This window comes from Ascaphus truei, chromosome 18 (genome assembly GCF_040206685.1).
Source record: "Ascaphus truei isolate aAscTru1 chromosome 18, aAscTru1.hap1, whole genome shotgun sequence".
NCBI lineage: Eukaryota > Metazoa > Chordata > Amphibia > Anura > Ascaphidae > Ascaphus > Ascaphus truei.
This window is the reverse complement of record NC_134500.1, coordinates 37805520-37825816: the sequence shown is the minus strand read 5'-3', so window position 1 is coordinate 37825816 and position 20297 is coordinate 37805520. Positions and strand designations below refer to the sequence as shown.

General features: G+C 43.7%; 1 protein-coding gene across 6 annotated transcripts; it reads left to right on the top strand.

Moving 5' to 3' along the window:
- The first annotated feature begins 294 nt into the window (after positions 1 to 294).
- LOC142469170 (proto-oncogene Mas-like) lies at positions 295 to 19125 on the top strand. 6 transcript variants are annotated; one of them, XM_075576132.1, is made up of 4 exons: positions 295 to 395; positions 2559 to 2673; positions 16040 to 16128; positions 17557 to 19125. In XM_075576132.1, the coding sequence occupies exon 4, from the start codon at positions 17630 to 17632 to the stop codon at positions 18617 to 18619; it is 990 nt and encodes a 329-aa protein (XP_075432247.1). In that variant the 5' UTR covers positions 295 to 395; positions 2559 to 2673; positions 16040 to 16128; positions 17557 to 17629; the 3' UTR covers positions 18620 to 19125. The 6 variants fall into 6 exon arrangements, with proteins under 6 accessions (XP_075432247.1, XP_075432246.1, XP_075432249.1 ...); XM_075576131.1 differs by having other exon boundaries at positions 16037 to 16128; XM_075576134.1 differs by lacking the exons at positions 295 to 395; positions 2559 to 2673 and adding an exon at positions 2680 to 2834 and having other exon boundaries at positions 16037 to 16128.
- The last annotated feature ends 1172 nt before the right edge of the window (positions 19126 to 20297 follow it).

Sequence of the window (20297 nt, the reverse complement as noted above, 5' to 3'; positions counted from 1 at the left end):
ACTTACTTATTCATCCAGGGGAAGGCAAACAAACCCCCCCAGTGTTATTTCATCCATTATAAATGCCACCCATCTCCACTTCGTGCCAGAATATGCAGCGACATCAATAAAAAAATGTATGGAACCTCCATCTTGTTTAATGGGGTTGTGACAGAGTGAAGTCAACTCCTATCAGTTACGCCTAGGAGACATATGTCTGAGTGCTTCATCCAGCACTCATAAGGGTTAACTCAGGTGGAAGTTAGGAAATCAGAACTCTTTAGCTGACACCTGAGAGCCAGCAAGGTAGATAAAGGATCATGTGACTGGCAGTAGCTGCCAGAGAGAGAGAGAGAAGCACACTGCTGCATGAGCCCTTAGCCAGAGGGATTTCACCAAAGACTACTTCAACTAAAGTAAGGACTATTCATTTGTTTACTGACTGCTTAAAGTACCCTTATGGTTTTGTTCTGGTTTAGCCAGCCAGCCTGCTAGATAGGTCTGCTGTGTTATTAGTCCGTTTTTCTCCCAAAGTGGAGCAGGATTTATTTTGTTAAAGGGACAGTGTACCCGCATGTTATATTACTGTGGAGAAATAAAGCCACTGAACGTTTTTATTTATCCTGAAACTATACGTGTGGACTGTTCCCGGACCTCGGCTACAGGCCGTCCTGCCACAGGGGTATTTATAGAAGTACATTTGTATTTTAGTGCTTTCTCTATTTTTATCTGACTAAGGGACTGCAACCCCCAAAACATTGTGTTTTCCCTGTCTCAAGCTAAATAAAAGCACTATGAAAAGTTAAAGTTGGTTCAGCAAAATCAGTGTGCATTGGATATTTATCTCCTCGATATATAGGGCTTATTTACTAAGCATCTGAAATGACTTTTTTCTAGCTGACAACAAAGGGGTTAATATAAGCATAAAACGACACTACCTACCCCCCTTAGCCACCTTAGAGGGTAGTAAAGCATTGCAGAGCAATGCCTTAATAACTGCTATGGTAAGCAAGGGGTTAATCTCTCCTGCCTCCCTCACACAAGGCCTAACCCCTTCCACAGGGAAATTACCCCCTTAACCCACCCCACCTACACCCACCCAAACAAACCACCCCCTCTTCTAGAGTGACGCCCAATATCCCTATTAGCCAAATGTAGCTAATTGTGGTTTGCGGAATTTACCAAAAAAAAACCCGAAGAGAGTAACATTACATTAAAAATACATTTCAAATAAATGTTACCATAAAACTGTGGATGGTCACAGTCCTTAATAACCACATTGACAACCAATGGTCAGCTAGAATGAAAAAAATTATACATTTACAATACTAAAATACATTAATTACTCCCTTTCGATTACCTTAGTGTCTAACTGCTAAGTATATGATACAATTGGATAGTTTGTACCATGTTATTCCTTCCCTTTTTTTCAACTTAAATTTTTTTGAGTTGTATACCTTGGAATACCTTTGCTTTGAGTCAAATTGAGAAGCAATCAACGTTCACCCAAGATGCCATACGATTGGACCTAGTTTACCTGATTTTAATTTATTTTTTATTTTTGTGCCATCCTTTTGTGCCAACAAGGATTATTTTATATCGTTTTTGCATTTTTATTGGCCATCGGTGCTTATTGGTTTTAGTTTTATTGTTTGGGCATTGACCCTTTTTTGGATGAATCTGCCAGTGCCCCCGAGGATGAGATGGAAGGCCTTCATCTCGGCTTGGATTATTTGTTAAGATGGTATTATTTATTGTAATGTATTTTGTAAAGTCCTATTAGCCACATTTGCCTAATAGGATTATTGCCCATTACTGTGTGGAGGAGTACTCTTGTTGGGGTTAAGAGGGTGGATGATGGGGGTAGTTGCCCTGGGGTGGTGGTTAGGCCTCCCGGGGGTGCTGGCATGGGTTAACCCCTTCATTACCTTAGCGGTTAGTACAGCATTGCATTACAATGCTTCACTAAAGTGGCCTACGGGATTAGGTAGTGTTTTTGTTATGTATTTACCCCTATGGTGCCTAGATCTTGGTAACCACAGGCATCAAACGGGCTTATGTTATTTCTATCATAGGCTTCTGTATGTTAGGGTCTGGGAGTCACGCCGCCCTCGGCGTGCTCCTCACTCACCGGCAGCTCCGACGGGTCCTCCCTCGGCACGCAGGCAGCCTCTCTCCGGAACGCCGATCACTACTCCACGTGGGCGCGCACGCCAAAACTCCCCTTCTACTTTCGGTCCGGCGGCTACGCTCGGTCACGCGGCCGCAAGTACAGCTACACAGAGGCGTGGCCACACGGAGCCGTACCAACCCCTTAAAGGCACAGCACCTCAAACCATTGCTGCAATCCAATGCAGTCTGACTACTGGGCTTTATGGCTCCTCCCCTGGGATTCATGCTGGACCTATCCCTGCCGTAGCCTGGCCCTTCCACACCCCCCCACCTTGCTGCGCTGCCATTGGACCCGCTCTCCTATATATACCTAACAGTGTCACTGACTCGTTGGCTGAGCATAGAACCAGTTGTTCTCATCACTCTCTGCCTCCATAGTCCTGTCTTGTCCTGTTTTGTTTTTGCAGTCCTCCTTGTGTACCGAACCGGCTTCCGCTACGTCTACCCGCACCTCCGGCATCCCGAACTCGGCATACGGCTAAACAACTCTCCGCACCTCTGGAATCCCGATCCTGGCAAACGGTAAAAGATTACATCCTTATCTCTACCCCGGACTTTGCATACAGCACCCTCTACCATCCGTACCTCTCCTGCCCCGATCCGGACTCCCCGACTACTCTACTCTCAAGACGTGCCCTCGTGGCTGTGGGTGGCGTTATATCCTATCCCACCTCAGCACCGCGGTAATCATAAATATTAAGAAGCCTTTTACAGAAATACTAGCTGAGAGACCCGGCTTTGCCCGTGAGTTAAATTTCCCGCTAGGAAAGGGGGGGGAGAGGGGGGGGAAATGGGGGGGGAGAGGCTGGGGAAAAGGGGGGGGAGAGGGTGGGGGAAAGGGTGGGGGAGAGGGGGGGAAAAGGGGGGGGGAGAGGGGGGAAAAAGGAGGGGGATGGGACAGTGGACAGGAGGGGGACGGGACAGTAGACAGGTGGCGGGGTGACAGTGGACAGGAGGGGGGGTGACAGTGAACAGGAGGGGGGTTGGCAGTGGACAGGAGGGGGGGTGACAGTGGACAGGAGGGGGACGGGACAGTGGACAGGAGGGGGACGGGACAGTGGACAGGAGGGGGACGGGACAGTGGACAGGAGGGGGACGGGACAGTGTACAGGAGTGGGACGGGACAGTGGACAGGAGGGGGACGGGACAGTGGACAGGAGGGGGACGGGACAGTGGACAGGAGGGGGACGGGACAGTGGACAGGAGGGGGATGGGACAGTGGACAGGAGGGGGGGTGACAGTGGACAGGAGGGTGGGTGACAGTGGACAGGAGGGGGGGTGACAGTGGACAGGAGGGGTGGTGACAGTGGACAGGAGGGGGGGACAGTAGTCAGGATGGGGGGGTGGGTTGCTTAAAATTTGCGGGTCCCTCCTCTCCACTCCCCCTGTATGTTTCTTTGCTCCCCCCTCTCTCTCCACTCCGGGCCCCCCCCCCCATGCGTAGCTCCGGTCCCCACCCTACAGTGTCTGACACACACAGTGACACACACACACACACACACACACACAGTGTCCCACACACACAGTGTCACACACACAGTGTCACACACACACACACACACAGTGACACACACACACACAGTGACACACACACACACACAGTGAGACACACACACACACGTCACCTCTCCTTCCGGCCGTCGCCATCTTAGTTACTCCGCGAGGGAGGAAGGGGGTCCTTCCGGGCACCGCCATCTTAGGTGCCGCGTGGCAGCTCAGGCTGCCTGCCCACTGCCTGTCCGGCCATCGGGGAGGGGGGGGGAGGTGAGTGGAGCGGGGGGGAGGTGAGTGGAGCACACCGGGGAGGGGGGGAGGTGAGTGGAGCACACCGGGGAGGGGGGGAGGAGAGTGGAGCACACCGGGGAGGGGAGGAGGTAAGTGGAGCACACCGGGGAGGGTGGGGAGGAGAGTGGAGCACACCGGGGAGGTGAGTGTTGCACGGGGGAGGTGAGTGGAGCACGGAGGAGGTGAGTGTAGCACACCGGGGAGGGGGGGAGGTGAGTGGAGTACACCGGGGACAGGGGGAGGTGAGTGGAGCACACGGGGGAGGTGAGTGGAGCACGGGGGAGGTGAGTGGAGCACACCGGGGAGTGGGGGAGGTGAGTGGAGCACACCGGGGAGGGGGGGAGGTGAGTAGAGCACACCAGGGAGGGGGGAGGTGAGTGGAGCACACTGGGGAGGGGGGGAGGTGAGTGGAGCACACCGGGGAGGGGGCGAGGTGAGTGGAGCACACCGGGGAGGGGGGAGGTGAGTGGAGGGAGGTGAGTGGAGTGCCGGTGGGGTGAGGGAGGTGAGTGTGATGGGGGGGAGGGAGGTGAGTGTGATGGGGGGAGAGGACGTGTGTGTGTGTGTGTGTGTGTGTGTGTGTGTGTGTGTGTGTGTGTGTGTGTGTGTGTGTGTGTGTGTGTGTGTGTGTGTGTGTGTGTGTGTGTCGTCACTCCGCCTCAGGCCAATGAGAGGTGTGCGGGGGCGGGCGGGCCAAGGGACCAATGAGATTTCCCCTAGGGCCACAGGAAGATGCAGACAGGCATACAGTGCTTTCACTAATATATAATAAGATTATTGCAATGTATTATTTACGGACTATTAACGGTCACGTTAAATCCCGCATTGTGATTTTGGCCCAAATATCACACCCGGAACTGTAAATTATTACCACAATGTTAATGAATACTATCTTAAAATTGCGATAACGGACGTATTCTTTTTTTCTTTTTTTTTTACCGGGTGCAATATTAACTGCATTTTAATGTAATGTAATGTACCTCACCCTAAACCTGCTATTTATTAATCTGCAATAGTGCTGATTAGGGCACTTTTGCATGAAAAAAATTGCAGATGCTTCACTAAAAATGTAATATGCTAATTTGATAAATGCTTTAAAATATCTATATTCTCCAGCAAAATACAAGGCTGAGAATATAAAAAGGACACACACATCAGAATTTGCTCACTGCCTGGTGACATTTCACATCATTATTAGCCCTATGAGGTTTAGCTAAAAATGTTTCAAAGGGATCAAATTTGGGGGGAGGAGGAATCCTTACATTTTTGTGAATGCATTTTTGACCATTTGCCACATCTCTTATGTTACATACTAGTTACATAGTAGATGAGGTTGAAAAAAGACGTACAGTACTGCCATCAAGTTCAACCTATGCTAAATTTAGACAACATGTCTACTGAAGGATATACTGTATAGCCAAACTCTTTCATAAACAATGCAACAGCTATTATAGAGCATCAGAACATGAACTTAAGAAATGTTTAGACATTTCTAAACTATTTTTGGCTCCTATTTTATAGTAGATGAGACCCTTGCAAAAAGTGGCACGTGAGACTTTGATATGTATGTCAGTGTTGCAATCTGAGTTAACAATGGCATATTGTGATATTATGTCCACATTCTGCTATGAATTATTAGTTACACAATATTCTAACCAGCTTAGGCAAGCTATGATCATAGTTTGTTAAACATAAACATAAAACAAAGGAAGGAGGAAATGCTTGATTTATGGCATGTAAATTCAGTCAGATGGATTGTGTAATATCTGAATAGTATTTATAGTATTAGTTTTGTTTTAGTTATGAGTGGGCGTGAGATTACCAGTATCTACCTACTTCTTGTGTACACACTGTGTAACTAAAAGCATTGATTCAGAGAAGGAAAACATTTACAGTAGGATTCACTTTTAATGGCTTTATAGTTACTCCTACTGTATATTTGAAAAATATAAACATTTTGTGGCGCAGTCTGGCTGGAAAATAGATGCAAAACAAAACAATTCATAAGAAGAGCCATACAAGAAAACAGAGAGGTAAGTTGTGACAGAGTTTTTGAAATATATCCTGCTCTCTGAACATAGTAATTGTTCTTCTTAAACTCCAAGTTCCTATTTTAGTAAACAAAAATGGTAAGTACTGTAATGCATTTTTGTATTTAAACTAATGTGGAATATATTTTTCCGACCAGTTAATGGTTCAATTTTCTAGTAACCATTTTTGTCCGGTAGACATGTACTGTAGACTTGTTGTAGTTGGTGATACCTGTTAGGTGACCAGTAGACATGTAGACTTGTTGACGGTGGTGAAACCTGTTAATTGAACAGTGGACATGTAGACTTGTTGCAGAGGGCGATAACTGTTAGGTGAATGGTAGACATGTAGACTTGTTGCAGGTGGTGATACCTGTTAGGTGACTGGTAGATATGTAGATGTGTTGCAGGGGGTGATACCAGTTACAGTAGGTGACCGGTAGACTTGTTGCAGGTGGTGATACCTGTTAGGTGACCGGTAGACATGTAGACTTGTTGCAGGTGGTGATACCTGTTGGGTAACTGGTAGACTTGTTGCAGGTGATGATACCTGTTAGGTGAATGATAGATATGCAGACTTGATGCAGATGGTGATACCTGTTAGGTGACCGGTAGACATGTAGATTTGTTGCAGGTGGTGATAACTGTTAGGTGAATGGTAGATATGTAGACTTGTTGCAGGGGTTGATACCTGTTAGTTGACCAATGTGAAAATTCTTCATAAATGAAATTAAAAAGCACAGTCCTTTCAAAGACTCACAGGTGTTTCTTCAAGGATACTATTAACAATACATAAAAAGAAGAGATGTAATTTGTTGTTAAGTCGCCTATCTCTAGTTTAATGCATTACAGTATGTATTTGTTTTCCTTTAACTTGCTTGTTGTCATCAGTAATCACAAAACACTGGACACAATGTTTAGCATTATTGTACCTGTTGATAGAACCCTTTCACTAACTGGATTTTGACAAATATGACAACATTTGGGTGAATAACCATAAATGTTGCAGTGGACAGAAATATAATTAAAACATAAATAAAGTGAATTAAAATGTAAAGATAATGATAATGACAAGAGGTGTTTCAGTTATTCGCAAGAGCTATGTGTTATGTGTTATAGGCTGGCTCCAGGCTAAAGTACATATACAATATACAGTAAAGCTGCTTCTCAGTACTGAAAAATCATTTAGCTCCATAGAAATTAATGGGACTAAAATCTTTCAGCCCAATAATTGTTCCGTTAGGTTACTACTGACACAACACCATTAAATAACGGAAATCTAACAAAGAGATACAAGTTTTTTTTGATGCACTGCACGCTTTTTTTCTTCTTCAATTTATGGCAAATGTAATAAACTTGTTTAATAAGCCAGACTCACCTGAGTCACAGGGAAAAGTAATGGACCCAGACACAGAACTTACCCTTGAATTGACACATATAAAATGTGCTTTCTTCCAGTCCACAATTTCTCAAATAGCCACTGTCCCAAATCTGACATACAGATGTAACATAATAGACACCTACCCCTACCTTGATAAGATTATACTAATAGAGGCATGTACTGTATATAATGCCTCACTAAGGTGGATATTTGTATTAAAAAGTAAATATCAGAGGATATTGGCAATTTTTTATGAACCTATTCACATAGTGCATATGGTCAGCGGTAAAGAAAAGAAGCTTTTTATGCAGCGATGTCAGCAATATTTTTTTTAAATTGCCCTTGTAAATGAGGAAATGTGACATATTCATATGATATTCACTAGAATATGATACCCGGTGATTTCAGGCCAGTATCAGAAAATACAGCACATATTTATCTACCCCAGGCTAGCGTTAGGTCAAACAAAATTATATATATATATATATATATATATATATATATATATATATATATATATATATATATATATATACACACATAGAAAAAGAGGGGGCAGCTGGCACTCCAATTACAAAGAACTGTTGCGGTGCATGTCCTATAGTAATGGACAAAAAAATGCAGTCAACCCTAACAAGAGCAGACAAAGGACAGCACTCAATGGTAAGTGACAAAGAAAAACCCTGTATTCAAATGGTAAACAGCACAAACATGCCCACGTTTCGGTCCCCGTAGGACCTTCCTCAGGGTAGTGCTAGAGAACACTGGCTAGTGGATACCTTATATACCCCAAAACCCACACCCAGTTAACTCAATCAGAGGAGCTGATTGGTAGTGAAGGGAGTCCCATGACCAGTCCCAGCGTCTCTGTTGTCGCGCACCAGCCGACGTCAGGTGAGCTGTACGATTGCTATCACCATGCAGTGCACACGCACTTCAAACAGACAGCCATTCAGTGTGCAGGGGAATTGCGCCCATCGTTGCTACAGTAACGCGCTATTCATGCCGCGTCAAAGTGGTTCTCAGAAGCAGACTCCACAATGTCAGTCAATGCGCATGCGTCCCATGTGGCCACGCCATTCTCTGGAAAGGCAGAATGGTGTCCCGCGTTGCTAGGAGACGCACTGTTTTCTCCATGCTTCATGGCCATCAGTATAATGAAAGTTGTGCCTGTATAAGCATCAGGATGGATCCATCTCAGGCACTACTGAAGCGCTCACAGAAAAAACACCAGGGCGAGCCTCCATGGGTATTCTACAATATTAGAAAGTGGGGAACAAACGTGACTGAAGGGTAAGGGAAATAAATGCAGAATTTCTCAGAATTGCGGGCTAACTTATTAAAATAGCATCTCAGCAACATTAGATTGAAACTACTGCACTTTGTGGTATAGTTTACTGCTGGTCTTTGTAGTCACATCATGTGCTTGGTAGTTTCTTGCTGAGATGCTATTTTAATAAGTTAGCCCGCAAGTCAGAGAAATTCCACACAAGAGGTTGGTGTACAAAATTAAGCAAATTGGACAGTAAAAATATATGCATCTGGATTGGAAACTGGTTGAAGGATAGACAACAGAGAGTTTGCATAAATGGAGCCTTTCAGGTTGAGCTAAGGTCGTGAGTTGAGTACCTCAGGGATCGGTACTGGAATCCCTGCTTTTTAACTTGTTTATTAATGACCTTGAGGTTGGCATCGAGAGCAAATTCTCTATCTTTGCTGATGATAATAAATTGTGTAAGGTAGTAGAATCAGAGTAGGATGTAATTTCTCTTCAGAAGGACTTGGAGAGACTGGAAACGTGGGCAGCTAAATGGCAGATGAGGTTTAATACAGATAAATTTCTGTTTTCTCATCGTCTGCGGTGCCGTGGCCTCAGCCTAACGAAGGGAAAAAGGCAGCTTTTAAAATGCTGCAGTTTTTGCTTCTATTTCCTCCCTTATTAATTCCTCTCTCTCTAGCAAGGAGCTGCACCTCAATATTCCTTCATTTAGAAGCACAGAGCTCCCAAATCCAAATGAAAAACAAATCAACTTAAAATAAAAGTTAATAAGAAAAACAAACAACCAGTGGAGGGGAGGGGCAATGGCGGGGGAGGAGAGAGGGGTTGAAACTGCAGTTACAAGCCCAGTCAGAGTGTGGCTGTTCTGGGTTGAATCACTGCAGCCTCTGGGTGAAAACGACGTAGCCCTTTTCCCCCGTGATTAAGGGAACTACGTGTGCTGAATACCTGTTTAGTGTACAGCAGGCCTAATCCTCCGCCACTGGGAGTCTGGGGTGATAGCGTTATATCGGTATGCAGCGCCTCCACCTGGGAGGCATCCCAGCGCTGCAGGATAACCCTTCTCAGAAACCAATGTTGTCAATGAATAAAGATACACACACACTGGTATGACTACTAATCTTTACTAACACATATATTTAACATTACAATAACAATAATAACCACACAGGGTGGGTGTCCCCCAAAGTACATAGGGTGCTTGGCACCAATACCTGGTGTCCTCCACCAATGAGAGTCAGGAAGTAGCGCTACCCCTTTGGACGATTGGTGCATTTGACCTCCCTGGGCATTCCTGTACCCAAATACCGCTGAATGAGCAAGAAGGATCCATCTGATCCTACGACGTCTGCTGAATCCTCTCTCTCTGGTCTGCATAGGCGTCCGCCTCTTGAGGGAGCTCCAGCTGTTGGGTGTCCCTTAATGTCTAGAGTTGCCTGTGGTCTGATGTGGTCCGATGTCTCTTCACTGGTGCTACGGCGCTGACAGTATATGGCTAAAGGGTAACGTCCCTGTCTGGGGTCTTTCCTATAGCAGTGCAAGGGAGTGAAGAGGTTAATTCCCTTCCCAGACTGCACGGGTATCGGATTGCACACCTGAACAGGGAGGTGTGCACAATTAACTGCTGATGGAACAGGGATAAAAGACAGGAAACTGTCAGAGACAGAGAAGGTAACCAGGGAAGGTGGAGCACCGGGGAAAAAAGATAACCATACGCAGCTCTAAGAAAAAACGGCTAATTTATTGAAAAATGAGCAAGTTCACATAGCCAGGTAACCTCTAAGGTTTACCTTCCCTTGATTGCTCCATCTGGTAGCAGGTGGAATCTTTTCATGGATTCAGGACACATTCTCCAGTGGATCATTCTCCCACTAGCCAAGCACACTGGTTGCAGCGTGACAGCAGGTATTTCTGTGGGTGGAGTGGGCTGGGGGTTCCTAGAGTCAGCCGGGCTGTTCTCAGTCTGGAGAGTCGGCGATTCTTACCGTTACCCGTTATCATCCCTCCCCCTAGCCTGCACAATTGTCCGCTGTGTTATTATACCTGTGACAGGGTAAATAAAAGCCACCAGCTATATGCCTGGCAGACATATGTTTAGTCTGCAGTGTGTGGAGTGACGAGGTTAACTTCAGCTGGGAAGCTCATGACAATTAGTTGGATCCCGCTGCCTAATCAAGGTGTGTTAAAAACCCCAGGCTGTACACACATGCAGCCTAGCTGGTCAGGAGACAGGAGTGAAATACTAAAGAGATTACTGCCATAAGGTCTATTTTGCAAAGTACATGTTTTATGAACTGTTGTGTCCTGCATGCTGAAGAGAAACTGCTTTGTTTGCCATGCTGAAGTCAAGGAATTTTGTTTTGTCTGCTGAAGAGAAGCTATTTTTGCGAGGAAAAAAAAAGCAGTGAATACAGACAGTGACCCACGAGCGGTACTGATTCTAGAAGTAAAGGCTGCCACACCGCATACGACTACCATATGTGAATGGAGTATATGCAGGAAAAGTGTGAAAAAATTGATGCGTAACTGTGCTGAAGCAGGGAAACGAATACAGACGGTGACCTACGTGAGGTACTGATTCTGGAAGAAAAAGGTGAATGAAAAGTTTTAATTGATGTTTGCTGAAGTCCAGGCTGCACAGCGATGACGCAACGGCAAGATGCCCCTAGTATGTATGGAGTGCGAGGACCCAGGGCACTCGGAAGTAGCGTGTCCTTACGTCCTGGAGTATGAAAAGTACCGGCAACATGAGGAAGATTGTCTCCAGCGACTGCGACAGCAAGCAATGTGTTGTGGGTGAGGAGAAAATGCAGAAGTTCCAAGCAAGGACGGTGAACACAGGACTGCTCATGCCTCAGGGCCTACCAAAACAAAGAAAAAAAGAGGAAAAAGAAAAGTTTGCAACTGACAGCGGAAGGTATAGAAACAGTTAATGATGAGACTACGACGTCAGAAAATCATCATTCCAAAGAGAGCCGAAATGTTTTGCAGCATGTAGGGACTGGTGGAATTCTCCTGGGAATGGCGGAATATCCAGTGATGAAGGCGTGGATTCAAAAGGAGACAGCAAAGAAAAAAGATGAAAACAAAGTTGATGATTCCTTGAGCCTAGTTAAAGATTGTGACAATGACGGAATCCCCAGGCCACCAATTAAAGCATTATGCCAAGCTGGGGGGGCTCCTGAGTCATAAAAGGTGACTGTGGAGTGTCAGTTCTGCAGTGTAGAGCTGGCTACAGCCCTGAAATTGTATAATACAGTATGTGAAATGTGCCCCTGAGCTATATTGGGGAATTGTAAGTGTCAGCTCTTCAACCCAATTGGGGTATACAACTATTGGTACTATAAAGATGTATGTGGTTTTACTGTTCCAGGAGTGCTAACCAACTGGGATGTGCAAGGCGCGAGAGTCACGGATGATTTTACGGTAAACTGTTGTCAGGGTGTGTTCCCCCGGCTAATATCCTCCCTGGAATGCAGGTTGCAGCTCACCGCCAAATCCCCCTGCTTCAGCACGAACCAGGACAGTAAAACTGGGCAGGGAACTGGGTTACATTCTAGGTCCCGGGATATGCCCAAACCCCAGGAACAAGTGAGGGGTTCCGTAAATCTCTCACCAGGGATAAGGTGGAGAGAGTTGTATGGGTTAAATTTTGAGTTAAAGCGTAGAGTGTCAGCTCTGCAGCCAACTGCTAGCTGCAGTACTGTGAATGTGTATAAGATGGAGGTTTGTTTTATTAAAATAGGGTTCAGGGGGGGAAATCATATAATGTGTTAAATGTATGAATTATGGCAGCGGTGCGCAAACTGTGGGGCGCGACCCCCAGGGGGGGCGCGAGACTGCCGACGGGGGGCACGGGGTTTACAGAGGCCCCGCGCGCTTCCCGAAGGCACTTAAATTAAGTGCCGGGGGAGCTGCAGGGCCTCTGTAAACCATACTTACCCGTGGCTCCAGCGGCTTCCTCCCGGCGTCGCCATGGCAACGCGGCGTCAAAATGACGCTGCGAGGTCATGTGACGTCACGTTGCTATGGCAACGTGATGTCATTACGCCAGAGCGAGGGTAAATTGGGGTTGGGGGGGGCGCGGGAGTGAGGGGACAGCCGGCAGGGGGGCGCAGGGAAAAAAGTTTGCGCCCCCCTGAATTATGGTAACAATGTTTTTGAATAAGGGAAAAGAGAATGGGTTTAACCATCCCCCAAGCTTGATAGGTTTGAAGGAATGTCAGAATACAATTTACATAGGAAGAATAGGGGGCTGCTCATCTAAACTTCAAAGGCCAGGACGTAGAGGTGTGAAACCTTTTGTTAGCAGACACATTTGGGATTCACCAGTATAGTGAGTCATAATTTAAGTTCAGGACATCTAAGGCATCACGTGGAGTTGACTCCGGCATGGCTGGGGAGACATTGTAAGGTGTTACTTGGTGAGGAGGAGAGGTGAACATTTTGGCCTGACAGATGTCTAGTTATGCGAGTGTCAAGTGGGGGAAGATTACATTTTGCTGCACATTTTCTGTCACTGTTCTGACGCTAGAGCCCCATGAGTATCCACGTGGCAAAAGTATCTGAGGGGCCAGGGAGGAAATTCCCACGCTATGATTCGCTGCAGACTGAAAAAATGGGACATGTGAAAGTTTTAAAAAAGTCATGCAGTCAGTCAGAGAGAGAGATTCATCAGTTCCATCTAAGAGTTCCATCATGAAAAGAAGATTCATCTGAGCTACAGTGTGCAGTGCAAGGACAGAACGAAATTATTTAAACTCGCAGAGTTATAGGGCTGGCAAGTGGTGCCCTAGCCAAAGGACTCAGTTTGTGTATCAACCCCGCTCTGGGAATTGATACCTGGAACCTGCATTTTAAGAACTTTCGTTCAAGGACTATTTTATTTCCTTGTCAGTAAGTGTTATTCTTGATAATTTTGTAAATCAAGCTGTGTGTGTTCTTTATATGAATAAACCAAATTTATTTTATTTCACGATTTTGTTCAATCAAAGGATTCAGGTATAAATATGTTAAAAAGCTTGGTCTACCATGAATGACAAAGATGCATTGCGAGATGCCAAGCATGACTATGATCTCCTCCACGAACAGTTGGTTAAAGAGCAAGAAGCTAAGACTGAGCTACAGAGGGGTCTGTCTGCAGCGTCACTTGCAGAGCGAGTTCCAGGACGAGGACTAACCTTGAGTTGTCAAATGCAGCTGCTGCCACCAGGGATGAAGAGGCAAAGGCTGAATTGGAAGTCTCTCAGAAGGAGATTCACCGTCTCACCGCAACGCTCAATTTATATGATTACGCCCTTGAAGAGGTCTGGCAAACTCTAGAGTCTGTAAGAGAGGAGAAGAAAAACCTACAAGACAAGGTTTCAGAGTTGACAAACCACGTCAGTGAAGGAGATGAGAAGCTTCACAAAGCAGAAGAAGTGAAGAAACATGTAGTCCCTTGCGGAGCCTCTCTTAAAATGGCCGCCGCAACTCTGGGGACAGCGCATGCACAAATACTCCACTGCGCATGCGCAAACCTAAAATAGACGCCACAACTTCTCACCTCTCTGCGCATGCACACTGCTGCATTTGCGCATGAGCGAACTACAAGATGGCGGCTCCCGCTTGCTGGATACGCCGTGCAGCTCCACCGCTCCCATACACCGCAGCCGTTCCCCTCTCCAACACCGGAGGTAAGAGGGGACATGGCAACATCTAAAAACGGTTTTTAAACACAAAAATAAACCCCAAACTCCCTACAAAACATGCAGTGTGTTCCCTTACAGTAACACCTCCTCTCCCCAAAAAAATATATAAAATGATATGAACTTAAAAAACAATACAATCGATTTCAAGCCAAATGTTTGGGGGCTCTATTCATGTGCTTCCTGAGTTAGAGGAGGATGAGCGGAGAGATGATAATGATGAGGAGAAGGAGGGGCAGAGATGAGGAGGAGGGGGAGAGATGAGAAGGGATGGGAAGAGATGAGGAGGGATTATGAGAAAGAGGATCAAGGAGACGATGGGGGAGAGGGAGAAAAAATTGCAGTATTATAAGTATTACATTTTCTTACAAATCCCCTGGAGTACAATACAAAAAACACTTGATGGCGCTCAAAACACTCCCTAAGCCAAATAAATATAAAGTGAATAGTGAAGGTGAAATAAACACCACATAAAAATAAAAGTGAATAAAGTGTATATAAGAGGCAAAAATTCACACTCAACCCTTAAAAGACTGTTTCCGAAATCTCTCAAACCGAGCTTCCCCGATCTCCTCTGCATCCGTCGTCAGTGACAATGGATGCAAAGGAGATCGGGGAACCTCGGTATACAGGAGTGGCGAGGTCGCGACTTACTGCACAATACAAAAACTTGCCTTCTTACCTCTGACATATTGTAAGCCTCCATTCATGAGTGTATTGTTTTAATATAACTATTTTAGTTGATATGCACCATGGTTCTTCATTTTTCTTGTCTCTGAGATTCAAGACCTTTTGCATCACTACCTCCAGTTACCATCACGACACTGGTTGGATCATTGCCTATTTTTCCTGTTCCATTGTGAGAAGGAAATTTATAGCCTTTATTACACTTTACATATACAGTATTTGTTGGCAATATTGCACTATGTTATTTTCTTTATTCCATGGCACTTTTTCTATGCTCCCCTGATGTTTGGAGGAAATCCCCTGGAGTGTCTGTTTTGCTTTAACTTTGCTTTTTGTTCTTAATATGTATTGCCGGCAGCTTACACGGGTCCAGATTCTCTAAACTCCAATAAACAGGGCTAATTCACATAAATATAATATATAATATAAAAAAACATTAAATGAAAATCAATGAATTAAATATTCATGCATTCATTCCTGCCATTAAATATTCAACACATTTCCTAATTTATATATCTTTAAATACAGGCATACCTCGCTTTAAGGACACTCACTTTAAGTTCACTCGCGAGTAAGTACATATCGCCCAATAGGCAAACGGCAGCTCGCGCATGCGCCTGTCAGCACGTCCTGAACAGCAATACCAGCTCCCTACCTGTACCAAAGCTGTGCGCTAGCAGGGAGACAATAGAGCCTGTTACAAAGGCGTTATTTACATCCGTTATGCACGTATATGACTATTGCCGTACTGTACATGCATCGATAAGTGGGAAAAGGGAGTGCTTCACTTTAAGTACATTTTCGATTTACATACATGCACGGGTCCCATTGCTTACGTTAATGCGGGGTATGCCTGTGTTACATAGTTACATAGTTACATACATGCTCCGGTCCCATTGCGTATGTTAATGTGGGGTATGCCTGTATGTTTGTGTGTTGAAAGAATAATATGACAACATAATAATTAATTATTATTCAGAAAGAATTTGATATGGTGTTGAGGAAAATGTCTTTCTTTTTTAATTCTTTTGCACAGTAGAATAATGAAGCAGAAGATCTATCACTAGAATATTGGCCTTAAAGAGGACCAGAACTTAGATACTTCTCCAGTGGTCCACTGAAGCAGTGGTAAGATAATTTTATATACTGTAGTATTTACTGTATGTGGGATCTGACTGGTGAGAGTTTTACTCAGAATTTAGTTCGAATTCAGATGATTATGTGTAAGGCCTCTATCAAACATGCTGCTACACGGACGCACATTCGCGACCCTCTGTCTGCCGGACGATGTGTGAACATCCCCAGCAGACAGAATGACGCGATTGGGGTCATAACTTAAAACAAAAAGTGTGTGTGTTTGTGATTGGCTGGCGAAGCACACGTGACGCGGCTGCCGCATGAAATTTAAACTTCAGTTAAAAGCTCGAGTTGCAGCCGCGACAATACTGCACTTTGCCGCCGGGGGTCGTTTTCTGTTCGAAAACTCCCACAGAACACAGCGAAAGAGTGGCGAACATGCGTGCGCACGTCACATCACGTTCTGTTTGAGCGAGGCCTAATATTGGCTGTTTGTTGTTATTATTATGAACAATATAATGGCATTTGTTACCATAAATACAGTATCAATTCACCTCACCATATACTACAGAGTGGTAGGTTCGAAGTTCATCTGGAAGTTCTATTTTTTTTTCTAAGTAATTTTAAAAGCTTTTTAATTAATTTATTTATGAATTTTCAAGTTTGCAAATGTAAAAACTTGCACATTTTTGCCAAAGGTTCAAAGTAAAAAAAAATAACCAAATTTCTAAAAAAAAAAAAAAAAAAAAAAAAACAATGTTTCCCAAATTTTTTACAAATCTAGAATCAAAAAAGTTTCATCATAAACAAAACATAACAAATGTATACCTTTACAATCAAACTACAAGTAAACGTGCCCATCCTTACCAGATTCTATATCTTTTCTTGAAGGCGTCTGTTGTGCCTTTGCCCAGAGTCAACATTTTTTACCAGTATTGAGATAGTATACATTTTCATGGCTAATCTTCTTTATCAAATACAGTTCAAGAGGCATTACAAACAGAAACTGGTTCTGTTACTGAAAACATACTTTTCTATATTTTGATCAATATCCCTCAAAGTGTTTTGTGTAATAACTAACACTAGTTGCCTCTGAGTCACATTCACTTAAAATACAAAATCAATTTAAAGTATTATTATTTTATATTGCCACACAATTACCTTAATCAGTACACATGTACTCCTGTATTATGAATAGTGAGAGACTCATGCAAAATGGAGCAACAATGGTGTACTAGAAAAAAGTAGCTAAATACAGTATATAGAAGTATCAGGCTTCGTCCCCCCCTCCCCCCCCCCCCAAAAAAAACAAAAACATATCCAGTTATATTGCAGAATATCACAGAATTTGAAGGCAGTGTGGGGGCAGAATATCCCAGCATATACTGTAACACCTTTCACCAAAAGGGAAGAATGAAGTCTGATTTTGAGAAAATGAATTAACTTTACTGTTTTTTCTTTCTTTCTTTTTTGTTACAGGAGTGTGGAGAACAGCTAAGTGAAATAACTAGACATATTGTTTTAAAAGAATTACACTTACTGCTTACTCATCATGGCTGATTTGAATAATGGATCACTAAACACTACAATGGATCCCACTCTACCCGTATCAGACGCACATGGTGTTGAGGACAATTCATTCATACGTTATTCAATTGTTGCTTGTTTTGCTGTGATACTTTGCCTTTTTGGAATGATAGGGAATGGAATTGTCTTCTGGATGCTTGTATTTAAAATGAAAAGGAACAAATACACAGTTTATATTCTCAACCTCGCCATTGCTGACTTTATCCACCTTCTTTTTGTTGCCATTGTCATGCTTTTAATGGTAGATCAAATCTTAAACTTAAGTCGTCCATCATATGAAACACTTATATCATTAGAGATCATTTATGATTTTGGATATGGTGCAGGCATGTTTTTTCTGACAGCAATAAGTGTAGAGAGGTGCCTGTCTGTTCTTTTCCCTATATGGCATAAATGTTACCGCCCTAAGCATTTATCAACAATCATCTGTATATATATGTGGGTTTTTGCTGGCATTGTGTCTCTTGTCGATAATTTAGTGTGTCCTCCAATGTCTTTCAATGAAGGCACCAAGGAGTGCACAGCTGTTCAAATCTTCTCCTCTATTTTGACCTTTGCTATCTTCATTCCCTTGATGCTTTTCTCCAGCTTTACTTTGATATATGTGATTATGACAACATCCATAAAATGTCGACCTCCAAAGATATATGTGGCTATTGTGGTTACAGTTCTGGTCTTCTTGATTTCAGTGGCACCTATCAGATTATTGTGGCTTTTGCTTTATTTTAAATTATTACGAACTGGTTCCCATACCCTCACCTTCTTCTTTGCCAGCATTTTTTGTACTGTGTTCAACAGCAGTGCAAATCCTTTTATCTACTTTTTTGTAGGATGGCAGCGGAAGGAGAGGCTTGGGTGTACAATTCGTAAAGCTCTTGGTAGAGTGTTTAAGGAAGATGATACTGAGCAAACAAGCGAATATGACGGAAACACTACCATTACAAGCATACATTAGAGTGACTGAAAGGGGTCTTGTTCCTGATACTCTCCCACTATATCTGCAGCATGTGTACATGATTACTTACAGTAACATTAAAACTGGGTAAAATGCAAGGAGCATTGTTACAACAGTCCCTGCTGAAGAATATCTGTAAGGAAACAACATCAGTCCATCACAATGAATCATTTTTTTTTTTAGTTTTTCTGTAACTAAGAAGACCACTACAAGTCAAATGAGCTGCTTATACTTTAACTTAGGCATGACCCACAATCTACATTCGGTCTTAATGTGAATGAGCAATAAGGGAAGATTGAATCAAACCTGGATTTGAACGTGAGTTGAACACTAGAAAACTCTTCAGAGAAAACTCTCTTTTCTACAACATCAAAGACTTTTTTAAACCTCAATATGAATGTACAGTATGTATTTTTTGTTTTAAACTTTCCTACAAGTGATATATATATATATGTTTTATTTTTACCTCTAAGTTTGCCACTAATAAAATATGTGTAAACCCAAAACTTCTATTGTTCTCTGCTGTAATCACATACAGATGTAGCCCATTTTACTTGACTGAAAGCGGCATGAAAGAAATTACTTGCTGCTCTGGGGAAGTGCCGCCGCTGGAGCTGCATAAGCCTCGTCCAGGGTGGGGCTGAGCGGGCGGGCGCGCTCACGCTCGCCACGATGAGACAGATTGGGACAATGTGTGTGGCCAGCGTGAGTGGAGGTGACAACTACTATTCAAGATGAAATTGTTACTATCAACTATCAACTGGTTTTAAAAAAGTTTTAGTTTTTAAATGCTCTCTTCTACATAAATGGTAAGGTCTAAAAAATTATTGTAGTTGGACTAAAATTATATATGAATTTAAGATTCAAATCAGAACAGTTTAAAAGTGACATAAAATTACTGAAATTACTAATTATTTATACTCCCAAATAATTAAAACATCATCGATAAAACGCCACCAGAGGACCAAGCTCGCACCTGCATTGGACCAGATAACACCATCCCCCAGAACCCCATAAAGAGGTTCATGTAACTCGGCGCACACTTGTTCCCCATGGTGATTCCACATTTTTGATAGGAAATATTTACCATCAAAATTAAAACAATTGTGATTAAGAATAAAATCAATACTTTCCAGTAAAAATTCCATTGAATCGAAGACATATCCGAGTCTCCAGATAGAACCTGCTTGATGGCCTCACATCCCTGCACATGCTCAATGGATGTGAACAGGGATGTTACATCACAGGTTGCCAGGAGCAAGCCCTCCTCCCATTTGAAACTTTCTACTACTTTAATGACGACGTCTGTGGTGTCCTTCAGATACGATCTTGAGGTAACCAGGCTCTCAGTAAAGGTCAAGCCCATGGATGGTTACCCCTGATCCGTATGTAAGGGATCAAGAGAGTTAGCTCTTGGACCCAGTAACAAGGTATCTTTTAAATCCATCAACTGTAAAAGATATTTTTTGTGTTTTTATCTTTCCGGTTATGTCAGCGAGCAGGGATTGCTAGGGCATGAGTTTCAAGGGGAATTTTGCAGAGGAATTGTTGCCAGAATGTGCCTAGGTAGTTGGAGTCTGGCATTGTCAGTTCCCCTAAAAATGTACCCGGAAATCATGCCTGATTCCTGGATACATGAAGGCACATTCTCCTGGCAATATCTCCCCTTGAAAATGCT

Excerpts from the sequence above, each read along its gene's own strand:
- LOC142469170 (XM_075576132.1), top strand. The coding sequence starts at position 17,630 with ATGGCTGATTTGAATAATGGATCACTAAACACTACAATGGATCCCACT.